At 37.7% G+C, this 23,502-nt stretch overlaps 3 protein-coding genes across 3 annotated transcripts in view; all 3 read left to right on the top strand.

Annotated features, from left to right (window-relative positions):
• The first annotated feature begins 7,932 nt into the window (after positions 1-7,932).
• LOC111238607 (integumentary mucin C.1-like) lies at positions 7,933-11,748 on the top strand. The gene is made up of 8 exons (XM_022768187.1): positions 7,933-8,080; positions 9,592-9,729; positions 9,913-10,136; positions 10,338-10,529; positions 10,641-10,736; positions 11,220-11,352; positions 11,496-11,689; positions 11,743-11,748. The coding sequence occupies exons 2-8, from the start codon at positions 9,594-9,596 to the stop codon at positions 11,746-11,748; spliced, it is 981 nt and encodes a 326-aa protein (XP_022623908.1). The 5' UTR covers positions 7,933-8,080; positions 9,592-9,593.
• A 54-nt stretch (positions 11,749-11,802) lies between these two features.
• On the top strand, positions 11,803-15,501 carry LOC111238611 (putative ferric-chelate reductase 1). Its single transcript, XM_022768192.1, has 6 exons — positions 11,803-11,924; positions 12,749-12,940; positions 13,052-13,147; positions 13,631-13,763; positions 13,907-14,077; positions 14,471-15,501. The coding sequence occupies exons 1-6, from the start codon at positions 11,826-11,828 to the stop codon at positions 14,512-14,514; spliced, it is 735 nt and encodes a 244-aa protein (XP_022623913.1). The 5' UTR covers positions 11,803-11,825; the 3' UTR covers positions 14,515-15,501.
• Positions 15,502-21,404: 5,903 nt separating this feature from the next.
• Positions 21,405-23,502, top strand: part of LOC111238606 (rho guanine nucleotide exchange factor 40-like) — a 39,830-nt gene continuing 37,732 nt past the window's right edge. Inside the window, exon 1 of the mRNA XM_022768185.1 lies at positions 21,405-21,440. Within this exon, the coding sequence (XP_022623906.1) occupies positions 21,438-21,440 (3 nt within the window). The 5' untranslated portion in view covers positions 21,405-21,437. The remainder of the gene's footprint in view (positions 21,441-23,502) is intronic.

Raw genomic sequence — 23,502 nt, 5'->3', positions numbered from 1 at the left:
TGTAATAGCCACAGGATGAGTTTATACTGTATATAAAGAACAGACTGCTATCAGATTTGTGTTTAATGGCCTGTGTTCTTTTCTGCATCTTGTTATGCATCTCCCTTTGTTGGATTGATGATTGTGTGTTTATGTCTACCTGTTACAAGACAATCTGCCCCACGGGCACAATGTTGACTTTGGGCATATTTTGGCTGTTGTGTAATGTTTGAGTTTGAGTCACTCAGGTTATCAGTGAGATTATCAAATCTCTCATGTCCATCATCATCAACCATTTTACATCACAAGTGTTTGTGTTCCCAAAACTTGGGCTATGAAAAGCATGTGTGACTTCATGGCCTTCACGCTTCTTGAACCATGTCGCACTGAGACTAATAAAAGAACATTAATGAGGGAAAAACTTTGTCCAGCAATGACAACAGTACAGCTTGATGGGTATTAACTTTATGTAAATGGCTGAATAATATGTACTGACTGCAACAGAATTCCTTCCAAGAGAGCAAGATTGAAATGTGAAGCTTAAAAAAGGACTGTTAGATATTTCCAGATGTTCTATAGCAGAAATAGTAATAAGGTAACATAATAACTATGTATTAACTATATACTATGTTATAAATGTGAGAGCTGCTGTATAAACAGATAATGAATAATAATATAGTAAAGTAAAGATGTATTGATATAACATATGTCCTCACAGGAGAAGTTGTAATTGTTGAGAAATACTGTGCTTTAATTAACACTTAAAATGTCCTTATGTCTGCTGAGTTATGAAACATTTATTAAATGTTTATATGATGCTTATGATGATAAATGGCTACCTTCATGACTCATTACATACAGTAAACTACAATTACCGCCTCATGGCTGTATGCCTCCGCCACTCAGACTGGTTTCAGTTTCAGCCCATATCTGCATAATCTGCACAATGTCAAAATTCAACATATCCTTACCGGTTATTTAAGACACTAATCATACTTCCTTGACTTCCAAAACCCTACAACACAAGTTTCTCTAGATGTTTCCCCTAATGTGACGCAACGTGAAGCGTATCTGCCAGTTTACAGGAAACAGGTAATGTGCAGACTGTAACGAGCCTGACGTAGAATCTATGATGCCAAACCTGTTTATCACCTGAATATATTCTTTCCATTTGAACAACTTTTGTTCATTGAGGAAACTAGGTTGAGTCTTCCAAGAAAACATCATTTTCTTTTTCTTATTCATTTGAATTACTTTTTTTTTTTCTTTTTTTTTTAAATCTAATTTACACCATCTGTATTCGTAACTGCAGTTTTCAATCTGTTGTTTTATGTGTAGCATTTTGCAACTTTAAATAAACGTCATTAGTAGTAATAGTAGTCGAGAACAAAATTTCATTCTGTCTATTTTTGGATTGGGATTCCACCACCATTTCAATTTACCATTAACACTAGATAACAGAGGCAGTAGTGTTATACTGTATATATAATGTTTAAGCGTTGGTGATGGCATTATTCGCATTAACTGCAGATTCACATCTGTAGTGGAACCAGTGGTATTAGTTGCAGTAGCAGCTGGTTTCATCATAATAGTATTAGCAGAGCTGCGATAAGAGCAGCAGGCGTTCAACAGCTGAACAAGAGGAAGGCAAAAAAAACAGAAAGAAGCAGAACAGAAAAATTCCTGAGCACACCTAAAGTCTTCTGACTTGAAGAGAGAAACCCTTAAGCCAAAGTGTTTGTTCAAGACAAACCGCTGTAACATTTGCATCCAAAACCAGATAGTTACCCTGATGGATGGAAGAATAAAAGATAACAGAAGATCAAATGAAACCTAATTACCACTTCATACCGCACTGAAAAAAAAATGCATGCATGATTAAATCTTGGCTACATGTATTGAAAAGACTAATTTATGACGTACGAAACCTGCTATCAATCTCTTCATTTTTACAAATGTTAAAAAACAAGTGATTTTATTTTAATATTTATCTTAAATGGTGAAGTTAAAAACTTAAACCTTCACTGTCTGCCCATAAATGTAGTTTTAGTAATAAGTACTTTTTACAAATAAATGTATTCTTGTTTTAAGTAATGAACAGCAGAGTAAAGCAGTGTGCACTAAGTTTAAGTATCTTGCCATTCAGAGACAAAAAGGACCATTGAGTTCACTCATGTTTTAAAGTCATTTTAGTACATTTTAGATACAGACAAAAGCTTAAGTCAGTTCCATTAACTCTTAATTAAGTTAATTAACTGTTAATGACTACCATAAAGATTTAGACAGGTCTTTTGTCCTCACTTGATGGTGACTTCTCTCACGCCTTGCTGCTCTTAAGTAAACACCTCTCTGGTCCTTGAGAACACGGATGTGCTGGAACAATTTATTTACCCTTCACAAAAGTCAACAAGTGCTGTGTGACATGGGCTTTAGAAAAAAAAGGAAGTCTGCATGGAGGAACTAATGTTTAGCACTAAGCTGCGCTGGCAGGTTAATAAGTACACCTAGCTAAAAACCAATGCAGTATAACACAACAGTCCTGTTATAATTAACCCTTCATGAAGATTCATTTATATCAATGAGAGTTGGCGAACAAATAATAGAAACACTTTTTCGTATAACGCAATTCATCAGCAGCACAAACTACATCGTCCAAAACGATCAGCTGAATCAACACCTCTCTAAAACTGCTTCAATAAAATGTTTTACATAATTTGTTCCCATTGACCCGCCAGCTTTGTGTAGTTGGTTTTTTTTTTTTGTGGTTTCCCATTTGTTTGCGTCAATGAATAAATTCCAAAACACATGTGGTTAGATCTGGCTTACACATGCCATTAATGACACTGACAGGTTCGCCAAGACTGGAAATGGAGGTTATGCTATACTCTCAGGGCAACTGAGAGACAAAGTGAGGTAAAATAGAAAGAGAAACACTGGAAGATGCCGTAAGTCTGCTGTTACTTTTCAGTTCCTGCACGGAAACTCAGCAGAATGTTGCAGAGCTGGATTTTTGTGGACAAATTTTTCCTGAAACCAGCCTTGAGCAAACAAGACAACACTGACAACACAATCAGGAAGTACTGCGATGAAGAGCAATCTGTCACACGTCACAAATCTGTGGACGTTTATCAAATAACTGTTCAGAGCAGCAGGTGTAACAACTTCATCAATAAACTGGTATTTTACATATTACATGCAAGTAATGAGTAACAACGAGAGTTAAAGCTGCATGAGCATAATGATGTTCATAAATAATTCCTCTGCTTTTCCTCATCTCTGGCACACAGCCGGAGGTGCTTTATGATGAGCAGCAAAAGTGGCCTGAACAGAAAGTACGAACAAGGTGGCAGTGAGGGCAACTACAGAAACTTTCAACAACACAGAGTACAATAGCTTTTATACCAATGGCCAAACAAGCTAGTTTCATTAACCATCTGGTGCACGCTGATGATCTCATCGTCCTGTCTCCTTAAAGTGCTGGCTTACAGCAACTGCTCAGAGTATGCTCAAGCTATGGTGCACAGTATCACATTAAGTTTATCTCTAAAAAGAGTGTTATCATGATTATTAAAAGTAGAAGAAAATTGTTCATCACTCTTAATGGCAGACCAAGTGCTAAAGGTAGTGCAAGTAAGTAAGGTACTTCTGTCACATCATCAGGGATGATATGTGTGATGACAACAATGTGGTGCAGTTACACAAAAACAAAAATGTAAAAGCTTTAGGTGGCATTTAATGACGCACTCAGAATCCTGCTCAAGCTTCCAAGATGGACAAGTGCGATTCGCATGTTTGTGACTAGTAATGTTCCCACCTGTCACGCTGTGTTGAGGAGTTTTTACTACTTAGACTGACTGATTGCATCATAATCAGTACTAACAGCGCCGACTCTGTAACCAAGATTTTCAAGAAGTAAAACTTTAATACTGCACCAAATGTTCTGACTAATGTTGTTTGTTGCATTACAGTGTTTTTATTTTGCCTCAGAATCAATGGGATATAAAGTATAGTTTGTAAACTGCAGCCAATGCGTATAATAATTTAACAATATCTGTGAAAACAATCTTATAATTGCCAGTGCAATAAAACTGTCTTCAACCTGTGTCTCTTACAAATCAACTTGTTTGACTTGTTTAGATTTTTAAGAAATAAGTGCAGATATCTTGAAACAAAACACGAAAACGGAAAACGGAAAAAAAAATGGTTTTAATGAAAACATCAAACAAAATGAAAAGCAACCTTACATAAACTTGGCAGCACAAAAGTATCAGTTAAACCTGTTCTAATACGTCATGCCCAACCCTAGTGCGGTATGGCCATGATGGGAGTAATGAAATAGTCAAGTTTGAATAGTCTTTAATGTTTACAATTAACCCTCAGGGGACAAAACTTTACTCTGCTGGTCAGATTAAAATATTTATTTATTCATATATTTACTTTCTACTACGGGGAATATTTAACCCCGACCTTCAACTTAAAAGTAACCCTAACACTACATATGTGTGTTCTGGATTTCTTTTACTTTCACACTTATTTTTTCTTTTTCTTTTTTTTTCTTTTTGTGTGACTAATTAAAGTTGTTAGATTGTATCCCACACCCTCTTGCATTTTTTACCTTCATACTCATCTGCCTTGAGTTACTATAACCTTTCTGTCACCTCCAACCAGTCTGACCTCTCTTATCAGCAAGGTATCTCCGTTCACAGAACTGCTGCTCACTGGATGCTTTTTGGTTTTCTGAGTAAACTAGAGACTCGTGTGTGTACGTTTCAGAAAATACTCACACCAATGACAATCATGCCACGATCAAAGCCACTGTGGTTGGATATGAACATTAACTGAAGCTCCGGACCTGCATCTCCATGATTTCATGCGTTTCATTGCTACCACATGATTGGTTAATTGGATAATTGTATGAATAGGCAGGTGTACAGGTGTTCCTAACAAAGTGCTTGGAGTGTATATACTACTTGAAGGTGTACCACCATTCGTCACAGACTGCAGCAGTACTGTTTGGGTAGAAAGAGTAGGTAAATATTTGGTATGTCCTATTTGCATTTAGTCTTAGACTTGTGGATGTAAGTAAGCACATTGTAAACAGACGGCTTGTGTCTTCATCAATTCAGTGTCAGCAAAGTGCTACAATCTACCTAATGTCCCTCACAGGTTGTAGAGGGAAACTGAGAGAATCTGCACTGAAGGTCGTCTACGCACACATTGCCTGGTTGGGGATAGTTAGTATAATTATTATTTTTATTACTGATTGAAAAAACATGGAGCAGTAGCAGGAGAATCCTCAAAAGAAATGGGACCCTACAAACAATGCTGTATACGTGCACAGGAAGAGGCAGCGTTAGTACTGCATGAATTCTGGTGCTGAACTTTAATTCCACCTTAAGGCAACCTAATGAGCTGATCTCCATCAAGTGAGGTGAGAGAAATGGAGGTTATGCTATACTCTTTGGTACAGTGTTGATGTGAATGGACCCTTTAGGAACAGATTCATCCCTGAGAGCATCCTCTTGCCGGCAGCCAGTTCAATGACGTTTCGTTTCTTCACTACAGAAACTAGAAATAATTGACTCTGACCGTAAATTACTTTAATGAGCCATCAGCTGACACACCTGTTGGTCTTAACACCTCTACCACGTGCATTATGATGGCTTAAACAACACCATACAGCACAAAACAACACCTTAACAACACAAACTAAGTTTAAAGTGATCTGTTCCTTTTTTAAAATTCGCAGTTTTCTGCTTTGGAAACTGGCAAAAATAAAAAAAATAACTAACAGGTGATCCACAGGAATTAAATTTCTATGGGTAACACAACTTTCTACCTTTATCAAATCAGCCTACAATCAGATGACTAAGAAATCATAACATAAAGTTCATTTTAAAAATCCATATATAGCACTGACTCACTTTCTGATACACCACATGAATATGAGGCTAAAACAAACCAAGACTGGTTTCATGAGAACAGAAAACCTCAGCTACCATGCCAACCAAACAGGTTTAACACAGCAAGGCCATAACTGAGACTTTCATGTGACAATGTGACTCACAGTCTGGGCCATTGTGTATTCTTGAATCATATTTCCAAACATTCTTTTCCTCAATTAAACTTTCACTACATATTCACATACATATATTATCATCAAGCAATATAATCTAATTAGTCACTGTTTTATGTTATTTCATGTTGCACTTATATTCCAGTGTTTATCACTAACAGGCTGTTATCATCAGAGATTTTCCAAAGTGCAGGAGGTTGGGCAATATGTTGAACCAGGAAAACTAAATACTTCCTCACCTAAACTTAAAATGTAAGCACACCTGATTTTCTATACTTTGTTGGAAAAAAAAATGGGGATAATCAAATACAAAAGTAACGTCATCAGTTGAAGGAAAATATGGAAAAAAAATGTTGATTTTCTACTAAAAGAATGAGGCTCACAGAAAAGCCCTGTGGCAGAAAACAGTTTAAAAGATGGAAGTTAAGCAGCTTTAAGGGTGGTGGCTTATTCTGCAGCCAAAAGACATAAGTTTTCACAGTTTCTACTGTACAATTACCAAGATGAGGATTGCGTACTTAAATAAAAAGCAGAGGTTATGCCAGTATACGTTTCCTTTGCCTGGAGGTTAACAAGTCACTACACTATTTACACTTGCAGGCTACACAGGATGCATAGTTGAGGTGAATGCTTTCTGTGAAGAGAAAACATTCTTCAACTTAGGATTGTGACAGCAAATTTAATTTGATTGTCTATTTTAACTTTAAAAGGTGCTTCATTTAATTTATTATTGGTTTGTGACAGTAGGAGCTATATATAACAAACAGGAATATAACATTCCTGGACTGGATTATAAAGCTAAGGGTGGTAAAAATAAAAGTGATTTTTTTTTGTTTGTTTCTTTCAGAGTTCTTTAATAAAATATCATTTTACCAAGGTCCTCTCCTGTGATCACAGTTGTGTACAATCTGCAGTGCTACCTGAATAACTACCACTGTCCATGATCATAGATTGATATTTCAGAGCTGCCTGGACTTGCCTGCTCATTAATTAGGGAGGGTAAATGTTCATAAGAAACCACAGAACACAATGGAGATATAGACGCAAACACACGAACTTGTACTGCCACTTTCAAACCAGTTCTTGGCATTGTGTTAACCGGTCTCATGACTGCTTTCACAAAGTGACCTGTGCCACTTTTCACATGCACGCACTCACACACAATCGTATGCTTCGCGTTGTGCATGTTGTTACCTCTCACAACAAAAAAAAGACATCTTTATAAAGGCATTTGGCAGAGAGGTCATGAATACAGGTGCTTCGAACTGATCACCAATTCTTTCTAATTACATCTAAATGAGCACTCCAAGTCTCTACTACTGCACAAGTCTCCACTACTGCACAAGTCTCCCACGTGCTGAGACGTTCTAACAATTTCTGTCACTTTGATTGAAACCTCAATCTGTTTTTTGAATGACCTAAAAGGAGAATTTGAACGTTCACCTCTTGGTCTGGACCAGTCCTATCTGTCCACTCATATTTATGTCGATTACAAAAGTATTGTATGTAATATTTTCACATAGAGTCATTATAAAAACAAAAATTACACTATTAAATTACTATTACATGAGTTAAGACAACCATCTAGGAAGATAGTAATCACAGTGTTTCCTTATGGGTAAAGGTAAATCATGTTGGTTATGGGCATTGTGAGGCCTCAAGGAAGTAATGCATTTAGAAAAAACAAACAAAAACAAATAAGGTCCAATGTGCAGTGACATGGCAAAATCCACGTGTGGTTTCTATGACACATGCCCTCAAGCCTTTATTCCTAACCCTACCCTCTGGAAACATCATCCATGATGTCATAGTTTTTTGGTCCTGATGCCTTGACTCTCCACACCCCCTTCAGTTTAAATAGTGAGACACAGTGAACAGGTGTCACATCTTAACCTCGGAGGAGGAACATCAGAGCGGTCTACCTGTAAAACACACCTGAGAATAAAACTACACAGGACCGCCCTTCCTTTGGCTGATTAACCCAGTTTTATCTATCTTTTCAACTGAGGACAAGAAGACCTACAGGTAGGCACATTGTTATGTGTATCATTATTATTATTATTATTATTATTATTAGTATTAGTATTAGTATTATTATTATGTAATTTTGAAATTCTCCTGTAGAATACCATATGGTATACATGTAATCAATGGAATACATGTTTCTTTTCGAATCCCACTTAGCCTAATTAATTATCATTTGTAATTATTTGTTCTTAAAGCTTTTCTTTTCTATTGACTTTTAAAAGTCAATAATTACATTAAATCTGCAAATCCTTCTAATGATAATTTCAGTTATTTGAATTAATTATTAACAGCTATTAAAAATGGTATATAATTAAAATTAAAATAAAAGTATTGTTCGTTAAGTAAAGGATAAGAAAAGTATGATTTCATATATAGCTTATGTTAAATTATGATTTAAATCTTTTTCCATTCACAAAAACCACATTAAGATAAATTACATGCTAGATGTGATGTGTTCGTGTGTTAATGGAAATACATTCCTGTTAAATATTGTTAAAATATTGGTTTACACACTGAACAGTTTTATTAGAATAAATCTTCACCTTAATGATATAGGAATAGGAGTTGCTGATATGACCTACAATCTATAAAGGTTTGTTTGTTTGTTTTACTAGAACTGCATTATATCATATAGTTAAAACATTCTACCTGTTTGCACTCTATTGGCATTTTAAGAGAATATATCTTCAAGAAAGAAAAAAAAAAAAAATTGGCTCAAAATAGGTATGAAAATTAGGTACACTATGTGTATACTGTACGTGTTCTTTAGGAGGTGTAGCCTGCCCCATAATGTAGGATAATTAGCAAATGTAATGTGATTCATTCTCAGAGTTAATACAAGCAGCCATGCTGTTGTTTTGAACAGGAGTGAACTGTATTGCTGAGCAACCTGCAAAAATACAGTTTTTCTGTATTATTATTTCACCTCTGAAATAAAGGTGCCACATCATTAGTGATCTGACATTCCACAAATATACCAGCCAGACTGGGAATTACGTTACACTCATATGAATTTACATCTTTATAAAAAACAAAACAAAAGCTAATACAACCTTTAACATCTTAACCCATATGAAGAAAGTTACTCAAAATAACTCCAGAACACAACACAAGGAGACCAAATCCTGGTCTCAAGACTACACAGTTTGAAAAACTTATTGTCACAAATAAACATAAGTAAATAAAGAATATAGGCATTACTTCTTTCACAATAGCAAAGTCCTGGACTAAACTGTTTTTGTAGCTTTCTTGCTGGAAATTGATAAGATATAGTTAGTCAAAATTTCTAACCTACGTGCCTTGTCCACCATAAATCAATAGTAGTTCACAACAGCCTATCACTTATAAATTGTGGTTACTGTGTACTATATTTACTAAAATATTACACTTAAATATTTTCTCACCTGATACGATCTTTGTTACCACACAACTATCTGTAGAATTCTATATATCTGCTGAATTGTCTCATTATATTGATACACTGAATAATCTTATCCTATCTATTCTAGGCATGGACAAGACACTGCTCTTCACCGTTCTTTTTGTGACGCTGTCCTGCATGTTTATGAACACCTATGCTCAAGTAACAACAACTGTAGCACCAACCACGACAGCAACAACAGCAAGCATGACAACAACTGTAGCACCAACCCCGACGGTGGCAACAACAAGCATGACAACAACTGTAGCACCAACCCCGACACCAACAGCAACAAGCATGACAACAACTGTAGCACCAACCACGACGGCAACAACAGCAAGCATGACAACAACTGTAGCACCAACCCCGACGGTGGCAACAACAGCAAGCATGACAACAACTGTAGCACCAACCCCGACGGTGACAACAACAAACATGACAACAACTGTAGCACCAACCCCGACGGTGGCAACAACAAACATGACAACAACTGTAGCACCAACCACGACACCAACAGCAACAAACATGACAACAGCTGCAGTAAACATGACAACAGCAGCAGGAAACATGACAACAGCTACAATGACACCAGCTCCCCCACTGACTCCTAACACGACAGTGGAACCTCTTCAGGTGAGTGATGTCACAAACACAAAAGCAAAAAAACAGCATAACGAAATATAAGACAACAAATGGATTTAGGATGGGATTTAAAACTAGGAATGGTTATTCTTGACACTGCACCTTAAAGTATCATTATCCCACCTCGGGTGTTGAACTATTTGAAGGTGCACATTATTCCAACCACTTAAATCTCTCTCATCTTCTTTGCAGACGAATGTTTCTAGGGCAGAGTGTGGGACCCAACAGCTCTGTGTGGCTGAGCCCGCTGTGTGCGACCCATCCGCTACAGGATCATGTTTTTTCCTTGCTGCCACACAGCAGAGCGGCTCAAACTTTGACTTCAGCATCTCAGGAGAGTCAGACGGCTACATTGCTGCCACCCTGTCACCTGACACCACAGTGGTATGTCAAGTTCTTGCACTACCATGAAAGTAGCATCAAGTCTAACCATAAGACAATCACATAGTTTGTTTGAAGTCATCTGTCTAAACTGTTTCTGGTTCTGCACCACAGGGAGACAACGACACAACCTACGTCTGTGCAAACAACAACGGTTCTGTCAGATTCTTTAGCACTGTCCTCAACAATGGCGAGCTGGTTCCAACAGAGGTGAGTGCTACCTGCCTCAGAGCAGTGGTGGGGGTAGAGCTGGGTGAGGATCCCACGTTCCCTGTAGTCCTGCATACTTTTTATTCTTTTGTTGGATTTTTCACACACACACACGCACACGCGCAAAAGTAATCTAAAGTCTAAAAATTAAAGTATAATGTAAACATTTGTGTAAAATATTGATATTGACAGCAGTAGTTGCAGCTGATCTGGTTTGGTTATGAAGCCTGTTTCTATGTCAGTAGTTATATGTCATTTTCTTTTGGTTCTTCAAGTTAAATACTGATCAGAGACTCAACATTGATTGGTTCAGTCAATATGCACAAATTGCCACATGTGCCCTTTTATGAACCTGCTGCTCAGGCAATATCAAGACACACACTCATTCAAACCATCACTGTTTGCATGGTATATACATATTGGTTACAGTAACAGACCATTGAATACTCATTGCCTTCTCATCATCCTTCTTTTGCTCTGCAGCTGAACGTGAACTCTGTGAGGGGCAGAGTCAATGGACGAAGAATCCAGTGCACATTTTCTGCCACTCTACCAAGCCCAACAACTAGAACAACAGGTATCTCAATCTCACTGAGCGATGGACCTTTCAACACAAGTAAGTTAACATTAAAAGATAAACATTCACACTGCACTTTCAACAGTTAACTTTCACAGAGACTATCACAGATGATGTATTAATATTTTCCCAAGGAATAAAAACATGTCAGTGATTTTTCTGTCTTTTGCTTCTTGTCTCAGCATCTGGTGATCTGGGAAGCCCCACCACCCGATTTAGGAGCCCTGTTGTAGACCTGACAAATGTTAATGCCACTGTCAACAATGAAATAACCACCGCCACCCCCACCACCACTACTACTGCAGCAACCAACATGACAACAACAGCAGTAAACAATATGACAACAACTGCACTAAACAACATGACAACAACTGCAGTAAACAACATGACAACAACTAACAACTGCACTAAACAACATGACAACAACAGCAGTAAACAATATGACAACAACTGCACTAAACAACATGACAACAACTGCAGTAAACAACATGACAACAACTGCACTAAACAACATGACAACAACTGCAGTAAACAACATGACAACAACTGCACTAAACAACATGACAGCAGTTCCCCCACTGACTCCTAACATTACAGTGGAAGCTCTTGAGGTGAGTGATTTAAAAAAAAAAAAAAAAAAAAAGAGCTCAATGAAATGTAAGCCAACAGAAGTGGAGGTTTACATCAGTTTTAAATAGTACCTGAACAGGGATTTCCACAGCCAATCTTGAATGGGTCAATGTATTTTTTTCTGGGCCCAAGCACTGGGACCAATATCTTTAATCAGAAAAACACACTGCAAGTCTGACAGCAGCCTTAAGAACTTCTTCCCTCTGACAAAGGAAACCATAACACAATCAAACGGAGCTGCCTAAAATATCTATATTAATCCCATAAGTATTTAACTACACAAATACCATAGCAGTGCCAAGATGTAATATAGCCTACCGTCAAAAACACTGTAGTGTTTCTGCCATCTGAATCAACAAAAATTACAAATCGTTAAATCTTAAATTAACTTTTGTTAAAGTCTTAAAATCTGAAAACGAATGGATTTAAAATGGGATTTAAAACTAGATTCAGATTTTATAAAGTGCCAACCTTAGTTACAGGAATAACACCTGAACATCTTGCCTTTAATTGTTATTGTTTCTAATTGTTATTTGGAAGCAGTGAATACAAATTTAAAAAGACATTCATTACTAGTGTACAGTACTGTAATTTAGTATAATTTTTGTTTGTTTTAAATGGCAATAGCTCGGTGCATAAAGGGCTTGAAGCATAAAGATTAGGACTAGGACTTGACTCAGGACTGGTTGGTCTTGAATCTGACTTACTAAACTGCAAAACAATGATTTTATCCCACCTCGGGTGTTAAACTATTTGAAGGTGCACATTATTCCAACCACTTAAATCTCTCTCATCTTCTTTGCAGACGAATGTTTCTAGGGCAGAGTGTGGGACCCAACAGCTCTGTGTGGCTGAGCCCGCTGTGTGCGACCCATCCGCTACAGGATCATGTTTTTTCCTTGCTGCCACACAGCAGAGCGGCTCAAACTTTGACTTCAGCATCTCAGGAGAGTCAGACGGCTACATTGCTGCCACCCTGTCACCTGACACCACAGTGGTATGTCAAGTTCTTGCACTACCATGAAAGTAGCATCAAGTCTAACCATAAGACAATCACATAGTTTGTTTGAAGTCATCTGTCTAAACTGTTTCTGGTTCTGCACCACAGGGAGACAACGACACAACCTACGTCTGTGCAAACAACAACGGTTCTGTCAGATTCTTTAGCACTGTCCTCAACAATGGCGAGCTGGTTCCAACAGAGGTGAGTGCTACCTGCCTCAGAGCAGTGGTGGGGGTAGAGCTGGGTGAGGATCCCACGTTCCCTGTAGTCCTGCATACTTTTTATTCTTTTGTTGGATTTTTCACACACACACACGCACACGCGCAAAAGTAATCTAAAGTCTAAAAATTAAAGTATAATGTAAACATTTGTGTAAAATATTGATATTGACAGCAGTAGTTGCAGCTGATCTGGTTTGGTTATGAAGCCTGTTTCTATGTCAGTAGTTATATGTCATTTTCTTTTGGTTCTTCAAGTTAAATACTGATCAGAGACTCAACATTGATTGGTTCAGTCAATATGCACAAATTGCCACATGTGCCCTTTTATGAACCTGCTGCTCAGGCAATATCAAGACACACACTCATTCAAACCATCACTGTTTGCATGGTATATACATATTGGTTACAGTAACAGACCATTGAATACTCATTGCCTTCTCATCATCCTTCTTTTGCTCTGCAGCTGAACGTGAACTCTGTGAGGGGCAGAGTCAATGGACGAAGAATCCAGTGCACATTTTCTGCCACTCTACCAAGCCCAACAACTAGAACAACAGGTTTCGCAATCTCACTGAGCGATGGACCTTTCAACGCGAGTAAGTTAACATTAAAAGATAAACATTCACACTGCACTTTCAACAGTTAACTTTCACAGAGACTATCACAGATAATGTATTAATATTTTCCCAAGGAATAAAAACATGTCAGTGATTTTTCTGTCTTTTGCTTCTTCTCTCAGCATCTGGTGATCTGGGAAGCCCCACCACCCGATTTAGGAGCCCTGTTGTAGACCTGACAAATGTTAATGCCACCGTCAACAATCAAATTACCACCACCACCACCGCCACCACCGCCGCCCCCACCACTACCGCTAATCACGGCATCACATTCCACCAATCACTAACGCAGGGTAAGCATAAGAGATAAGGTGGTTTTTGGCTGGAGCACCACAGCAGGGGACAGCCCTATAAGTGCAAATGTCCCTGACTGACTGACTGACTGAGTGATCAAGTTACAGTGGTCAGCAACAGAAAAAGAATACATGTAAATGAGAATAGCTTTATTGGGAACTCAGCTGTATTAAAATACTGTATATGTGAGCACAGATAGTAGGATAAAAGCAAACAGATGAAGGGCTGAAACAGTTCATCCTCAATCACTGACCATACGCGGTCCAGCCACATACTAGATTTTGACCTAGTCTTGTTAAATGTGTATCTGAAACGTTAGTGTCTTCTTTAGAAGAGCAAAGTTTGTACAATGCCTAATAATTGTTCTTCTGTTCTCCCATTCTCCCTTATAGCTCTGCTGATCACTGTGGGTGCACTGGGCCTGGCCATGCTATGAGAAAAATGAAACCCCCACGAGTCAAGACAAGAAAACCATAATTTCCATAACCATAACTACTCAATACAAGCATCTCACAAGACGTTTGCTATACACAGTACATTCCAGATTATTAGGATCATGCTGAATTTCGTATCAACTCACTGGGAATGAATGTTGAAGGTGTGATGGGGGTGGTCACTCTTCTACCGCCCTCTGCCTCTTCTCATATCTGTTGAAGAATCTGAAATCAAGAAGGGAATCAATTTTGAAGTTTTTAATTCAATGTTATATGTAATCCGTTTTCTTTTGTAACGGTTGGACTGCTGGATTTCTGTCCTACGAGTTACTTAATTGCAGGCAAATACACTAACTCTCTGCCCCAGGTGTAAATCAAACTATGATAACAAATGAGAAACACTATTAAAAATTTGAACAGTTAAAGAGTAATCAAACATCAAATCCAAATCAAGTTAACAAGTGGCTTTCAGCAGCAGGTGGTTTATACAGATTTTAGGTTTGGGGTCTGGTTACCTGTTAGTTCCTCATTACTACTGTCAAAAGCAAAAAAACAAAAACCTCCTGACTTGATAAGTTGAATATGACCAATGAAGCCGTCAAATAGTTTTATGTTTCTTATGACACCCACAGCACAAGCAAAGAAACAATGTTTTTCTTCTGTCCTGTCACTGTCACACAGCAAACGGCAGATGTGTGCTTTTGTGCTTTATTATTATTGTTATTATTATTATTATTTTTTTATTGTGTTACTCTCTTTGGTGTTTATATATGTACTGTTGATGCTTCAACAATGCTTTTAAAATGAAGCCTTCATAGGCTGATATTTTCCCAGATGTATGTGTGCAATTTCATATGCAAATGATCCATTGCACACAAAGAACGCTATATATGATACCAAATATTGGTGAAACTAATTTTGCACATTGCATTATGTAACAAATGAGTTTTTATTAAAATGTTTCGAAATAAATATTTTATGCAAATTGATTATACTGATATTGTTGACGGACAGAAAAAACACTACACAGCTCTGTCACTCTGGGCTCCATTTTCTAGGAAGATTCAGTAGTACATTCAGTTGGCAATTTATTAGGAACACCAAGCTAAAACTAATACAGTCTAATACAACAGTGCAATAAATCCGATTCATGAGAGTTATAATGTTCAGTTTGTGTTTAAACTGTGTTACAGAGGTGTTAGTTGAACTGTATAATCACTGTGTTTCAAAACAAACTATATTAGTTTTAGCTAGGTGTTCCTAATAAACTGACAACTGGGAGTATGTCGCTAATTGGTGGCGGGTGTGATGTTTACACAAACTATAGCAAACGTTTGTCATATTAGAGCCCAGCCCGGTTGTTTAAAGAATATAAACTGCTTTTCTGTGGCTCAACATAAAGATACTATTAAGCAACGTTGGCCAAGTCAGTAGCCACGTAGCTTCGAGGTAACACATCCAGGAAACACTGTTTTGGTCATTTGCAGGTGAAAAAGACGTTGATAGTAAAACTGGGCTAAATTTTGTTTATACATCGATGTCGCACTTTTGTAAAGGTAGCGCTGACCTAAGTGTGTCATTTTCACTTCCGCTAGTTAGCGCCATACATCAGACAGCTGTTCAGATAGAAAAAAACAAACAAAATAGTTCATTTGACGACACTTACCGCGGGTTTTCAGATATTTTCAGAGTACCTCCGTGGTTATCTAACCGTAACAAACATATTTGTGGACCACACAATGAAGACTGTTTTTTTTCCCCTCTGTTTTTCTTTCTTTTCTTTATCTTTTTTTTTACCCTTTCCCGAGCTGGTGTTTTTTGTTTTGTTGTTGTTTTTTTGCCTTTTTTTTGCCAAATATGGCCACCGGAAGTGATCATCATCACACGATGGTTCATTTTTATTTTATCCCTATTCTGTTATTGTACATGTTCAATTGTGATATTTTTAATACTTCTTGGTAAATAAATTTTCTTTTCTCACACACTGTGAGTTCACGGTGGATCGCGTACCAATTACTGCTAATTACTCAACATTCTGGCATAAAGCTGAACATAAATCAAACCACTGAGTAAGTATGTGTTATATCTTGGTGAGTTCCAAATTTCCTAACAAGTTTTTTGTTTGTGAAAGTAAACACAAGTAAACATTTTTTTAACAAGAAAAAAAATGATGGGAGGTTGTTTAATAAACTGAATTTTTTTTTTTTTTTTTTTTAACAAGTTTTAATTTTAAGAAGGCAAGAAATATAATCAGCTTTAAGCCCATTTTCATGTCATGGAAATGATATACCTACTGGTTAGTGTTGCATACAATATTACTCAATTAAAGTGCATTAAATATTGATGGGAATTTCTACTATCCATTCTCTATCATTTATCTGAGTTTTTGGGGGCATATTTGTCTAGGGTCATTTAAATAATTTGACAGTGCTGAATATAATTGCATGATAGGACAAAAAGTAATTTATGAAAACAATGCAAATGACAAGCAGTAAAGAAATGATGACATATGGGCAAATTCTTTTGAGTGGAATTAATTGCTTTAAAATGGCAAAACAAAAGGCAAGATTTGTTTACAACCAGCAGATGTCCATGTGTCCAAATTAGAACAAATTCTTATTTATTTAACAAACCAGACATATTTCTTCATGATGTCTCCCTTCATCAGATGCGGTATAAATTCATCAGTCAAGGGTATATCAGCACACATCTTCCAGTGTGCAGACATAGAAGGTTGCTACATTAATGTGATCAGTGAAAGGATTTTGTGAAATAGAGGTGTGGCCTACTGTACGCTTCTCTGGCAGGTATAGCCATGAAATAATACGTCTGATAGATGGTAATCAAACTATAAAGGTGGTTCTAGCGCTAATACTGTTGGCTTCTGACGCTGTTGTGTTGCTACATGTCTTAAGTACCACACAGCTAAAAGCAACACATACTATAAGATTGACTATTCCAGATAAAATGATAATATGTCTTGATCAACTGTGGATAGATTATAGTGACTCATTGGTTGCAAGGGGCTGACTCTGGCTGTCAATGCTTTCTTTTGTATTTGGAAACAAAACTCCCCTGACAACTGAAGTTTCAAGTCAGGCCTGTTTAAAAAAAGAAACAGAAAGCTCAGAAAGTGTCACTTCTTGTCCTCCTGCTGCTCCTCCTCCTCCCACTGTGAGCATGCTGCCGAGTGGTTTTGCTGGTCCGATGCTTTGTTCCGTTGTGGATGTCACCACTGGGACCTGTTTATAGCCTTTGCAGCCAGGAAGAGCAGAGCGAATCTGACTGGGATTGTGCACCTTAGAGGTGTAATTGTATGAATGAGCAGGTAGCTGCTCAGTGTTAATGACATAATAGTCCCAATTTGAGTATTTCTTCAGCATATATGACCTTGTGCATTGAAACCATCTGTTAAAGACGTGCAATTTAATTATACAGATTGCCAAAAGCCGAGTATGGACATTGCCCTCAGTATTTGGCAAAGTTGTGGATTCTTTTTTCTAAGATTAAAAGATGTGAGATGGTGACCTCAACATGAAGGCCAATGTTCCTGGAATAGAGTGAGGGGGTTGGTGACCTCTTTAGAAACATGCTGGCTCTTTATGATGCAGCATTACTCCAACAACTCTTGGTTACTCTCATGTGCACATGCACACAAGTGATTTCAACTTACTATGTATAAATTCATAATTCATATTTTTATAGTTACTATGCAAAAAGATGAACTTCCATTACTTCATTATGTATCCCTCAATATATGTTTTCTTTATCAGCTAATTTAGGTCGTATGAACAGCTACATAGCTATTAAGTTCCTGAATATGTCATATTATATTCAGCTGGCTCTGTAATGTATGAAAAGACCTTGAAGATGTGAAATGTAGAACTGAACTATCAATAGCAATGTTCACTACATCAAAAGTAATCAAATTTGCATTAAAACAACAGCAAATGTGATACAGTTACATATTTAGTTTGTAATTGTCTGACTGACCTTGAGGTAAGAAGGAATGAATCAGTCTCCAGATTCTGCTAGTGCATCATAAGCTGCTAAAATGTGCAAGCGGTCTCTTTGTAGGCTTTGTAATTAAGCTGTATGATTGAACTGAGTACAGTTAGTTGTAAATAATCAAACAGAACAGTTAATAATTATGGAAATAAACAGCTGCCAACCAGTTATGGGCTCAAGAATGCAGAACATGCGGTGGAAAGCACAGAGGGAGGAGTTACACTTCAAATTACAAGGTGCCTTAGAGTAGGTGTGTCACAATCCTGTGGGTTTACAGTTTAACTAATGATTGTAATCACAATGCAATAATATAAACTGAACTGAGATGCAGTACGGATGAACGCACCCAGAGGCAGGGCTGGATGGGGTTTGAGGCTGTTCTTCTTGTCCTTCTTGCCAGGGGACTTTTCCAGGTGTGTCGGTTGTGGCTCTACAAAATTGCGCAACATTTTTTTTTTCAAAAAACTCTTTTCTATTTCTAAACTCTTGCAACTGAACAAATGATATAAAATTCAGTAGGAGTCGGATGCTTTTGAACCCCAAGATGTCACTTTGTATTTGTAATATCACAGTTGATGGGCAGGTTTTCATCACCATTCTGTTATACTCTTTTTTTAATGTTTTTGATAAACTAGAAACAATCACATAAACGAGATGTCCTATATCATGTATTTGTAGTTGCCCTGTTCTTCTCTGTAACTGAGCCAGAAACAAATGTGTATTTTACAAAACAATATATACAAGAAGAGGCAAATGTTTATCTTAATCTATTCCTGTAATGTTTATTTCACAGCACAGGGGGGCGCTGTTGAGCTTTTGCAGAGGATGTTCTAAACTGACTCCACTCCTTCACTCAGAGCCGTCTGCACACCAACTATAAAGGTTAAATTTAGCAATGCTATAGCAACCAATGTGGCACCATTATGGGGCAATAAAGCTATAAAAGAAACTGTGAGTCATTGCAACTCAAAACTGAAATGTGGCTTTATGTTTATAAATGAGGGGAAAAAGTAAGTTCTCCATCACTGTGATATAAACATTTCTCCACTGCAAGTTTACTGAACGCCATTAACACAAGGCTCGCATTGGTAGCAGCGTAAAGAAAATTTTAAACACATTATATTATGTTCTTTATGAAGTGACCTAAGCCATTTACTGGTAAAATGACAGCTATTACGCAAAGTGTACTCCTACGTAGCCTATTACATGGTTTCAGAAGGCTCCATAAGTAGGTAAATGGTTGTTACTGAATGGTTCACAAGAGATCAAAACCTGGATCATTACATCTCAAATTTAACTTTCTTTAATCAGTGTATTGGGGATTAACCTGAGAGGACACTTAAACATATGAAGCCATCAAGACAAACACAGGTTTAATTTCTCATTTGACTCTTGGGAAGATTTCTAAAATCTAAGAAAACAACGCTGAGATGTCTCAATGCTAAACCTGGCCTTTGATTTTACTCATTTTAACAGAGCTGTGTGTTACAAACTGGGGCATGGAAGGTGAAAGACACTGGCATTTACTAGGTACAGCAACACTGCGTTCCATTTACCTCGCAAATTGATGTCACACTATACAACAAAATTGGAAGCTTGTTACGTTTGTTGCTTGCTTGTTGTTATTGTTAGCAATACCAGTTTGTGACGATACGTTACGCTATATTTTACACATATAAATACTGTAGCAACATGTCCACAGATAGAAGTTGGGAAGTACGACAGATTTAATGAGACACAAATAAGACAGAAGTGCGATTAAACAGTATATTACTACAGCTTTCATTGCTGCTGATGTGCGTAGCAGCCATTTGGGATTTTGAGGTCGTTGGTTGGTGAGGTTCTTTTGACTTCCTGAGTCAGAAATCCAACTTCAGCATTCATTCTAGTAGAAATTTCCAACTCAGAATTCCCAACTTTCAAGCTCAAATATCTAGTGTAATATGCTATTGGGTTGCATTGTGGGAAATGTAGGATCCAGAGTTTTTGGAGCTTGTCTCTGGGTACTAAAAGTTGGACTATCTTGACCACTGCTGTGTCAATTTTGACCTTTTTTTTGTTGAAAAAAGTCTTTTGAATGTCTCCCAGTGTTGCGGAAGTGCAAAACTAAATCCATGGAGTAGCCCTTTAATCCTGTCAGATGGGTGGCCACAGGGCAATTTAAGTGCCCCAGGGTAATGTAGCCTAGTACTGCTAAAAACCTTCACAATATTCTACACTAAAATCCACTCTGCTAAAAACGTACTTTTTGTGAATGCAATTTGGTATGTTTTGGTAAGGTTTATATGCCATTAATAGAAATTCTTGAACATATATTCATGAAACACGTGCGGAAACAGACTCACTTGCCATTTATTATTTGAGTATTTTTACAGATTGCACCAACCCTTCTCATCAAATTGAGCTAAATTACAATAGACTTAATTATCTCCCACTGAGATTAAAGAACATTCAATTTCACCAATTCCCCAACAATAAAAGATCAGAGCTTTCTTTGCAATTACGCCTGGGTGGGGCAACGGCGTTTCATTGTCAATTCATTTAAGTTACTCTGGGGGGAAAAATGGAAAGTTTGAGTGCTGAGAGGGACTGTAGTGCTCTTGTTAGGTGAGAGGAGGGGAGGGGAGGGGAGGGAGGTGGGAGTGCGTGGGACCGCCGGATAGGGGAGGGAAAAAAAAAATCAGCTTGGACATTCCCAGGCTGGGAAACATAGCGGAGACTAGGGAAGAGAGGAGGACTGTTTTTACCCGCTGATATCCCAGAAAAAGAGCGATTTGACCGGGAAAAAAATCACAGAGAGGAGGTCATGGAGGGTGTTTGATTCTAACTGAGGGGAGAAAGTTTCTGCGGAGAATGCGGAGAGGAAGCGAGTTCAGGAAAGGAGCTGAGGACTATGTAGGAATTCCTGACTGAAGTCATGGTAAGTCCCCCTTTTTTTTTTAAGACAGGGAGAACTGTTTGTGTAGACAATGCTAAAACTTATCTAACTTTCCTAATAAGTAAGAGACACTGTTACTGTTCAGGTTTTAGACATGTGACACAAAACATTTCCAAACTTACTTAGGGACTCAAAATGCCTGTGTACTCAACTTATTTCATCTTTAAGTCCTATAGTTGGCTGATATCATTGGGGTTTTCTGTTTTCTGACCTGTGGCAACATGACAACTGAAGTTTTTTTCTGTCTTAAATTTACTTTATAGTATATTTATAAGATTTGCATAGGGCTACAGTGACATATTACTTCCTCATGTGTTTCAAAAAATCTAAAACAGCATTACCTTTATATGTTTTTTTTTTTTTTACTGTAATCATGCGCTTCTCATAAAGGCATGCATTTGATTTGGGAATAACTTTTGTCGTCAGTTACAACTGTTGGTTTATAGATTACAAAGTTGTCAAATCCCAGTGGCAGCAAATTATTATGACATGATTTAAGTTGTGTGACGTTAGTGATGTTTGCGGTTGATTTGCAGAGAAGCTCAGCAGCTTCTCTAAAGCTCTCTGTTGCATCTCCTGGGACTTTGTTTACCATCCCCACCCACTTATGGTCTGATCAGTGACACACACGGAGGCAGAGAGACTGGGAGATGGCAAACACATGCACACATGTAAGAACTAAGAACATAAATTAATTAAATGAAGAAAGAAAGAATTTAACAAAGAAAGATTTAGGTTATATTCCCGCTTCTGCGTGTTGGGCAGGGTGGAGCAGTTTGGCAGAGAGAGGGGGAGAAAAAGCAAAGAGAAAGGGAGAAGTGCAGTGGGAAAGAGCGGAATAAAAGAGGAGGGTAGGGTTACTTTTTATTTTAGGAGACTTGGACGGCTGCAACAGTGGTTTCTGTGATGCTGCATTTTCCACATTGGACCTGGGAGAGAAGGGAAGAGAGAGAAAAAGAAAAAAAAGGAGAAAGAAAGCAGGAACAAGGGATGGCATGGACTTCAGGGAAGGAAGAACATGTGCGGTACAGTTTCATCTTCCTCAGTACCCGACAAGGAAAGTTTGGGACTGAAAAGAGTAACAGATGTACACAAAAGAGCACATGTAGTCACAGCAAAGTCACAAGTGTATAGAAACGGAACTTTTTCCACAACACCAGGCTCATGAAAGTAAATTTAAGGCTTAATAATAACAGCGCTGTGTAAACTGTATATGAGCCAACAAACAACCGTCCAAACAACATGTGTTCACGAAATAAAAACACAAGACTGAATGAATGTGTGCATATGTACTCGCTAAGGGACAAATATGGCTGCTGCTAACACATGCACTTAGGTGTTAAAATGCATCAGCAAACAGAGTCACACAGTCACACACACACACACACACACAACAGTGTTCCTTAGCCATGAATATGTGGCAGTGTGTTTCCATTCCCTCTGTCTGGTGTGCTGTGTTTTTGAAACGCTAATGGGATGTACCAGTCCCTGACTAAAGAAAAAAAAATATCTGATGAAAGTTAAGAGCAGTGTTTGTTTTAAACTGCTTGGAGTACCAAGCGGGTGGAGATAACAGCACTCGAACAATCCAGACAGGAGCAGTGATGTTGTCAATCACAGAATCTATCTTAAACCGAGTTTCCTGTGATTATCCAGACTCTGACAGTACAGTGCATGCAGACCAACAATTACTACTTTTTAATGCAGCGAATTTGTTGCTTATGGCAATTTCATTGGCATCTTTATTGTGCATCCAAAGAATTTTGTTGCTTTTGTTTTGCTCTTCATCATGTTCTTCATCTTATTTTGCCTTTTAATCCAGGATATAGCCATAAACATTAAATTGAAATCAGAAAATATTACTTCTTTAATAAATATTTTCATTTCATTACCAATTGACCAAATGTTTGTAATATGAAAGGTGATGCTTGTAGCGACAAACCAACAGGGAGCTCTGCTGTGTCACTCGGCTCTGTGATGCATTTTAGCCTCTTTGAGTTCATTGTTTTGGTTTTGGTAATAGTAAAGCAACATCACGGTGGCA

Source organism: Seriola dumerili, unplaced genomic scaffold (assembly GCF_002260705.1).
Source record: "Seriola dumerili isolate Sdu_G_001 unplaced genomic scaffold, Sdu_1.0 BDQW01001435.1, whole genome shotgun sequence".
In the NCBI taxonomy this organism is placed as follows: Eukaryota; Metazoa; Chordata; class Actinopteri; order Carangiformes; family Carangidae; genus Seriola; species Seriola dumerili.
This window is presented reverse-complemented; position numbering and strand designations above follow the sequence as displayed.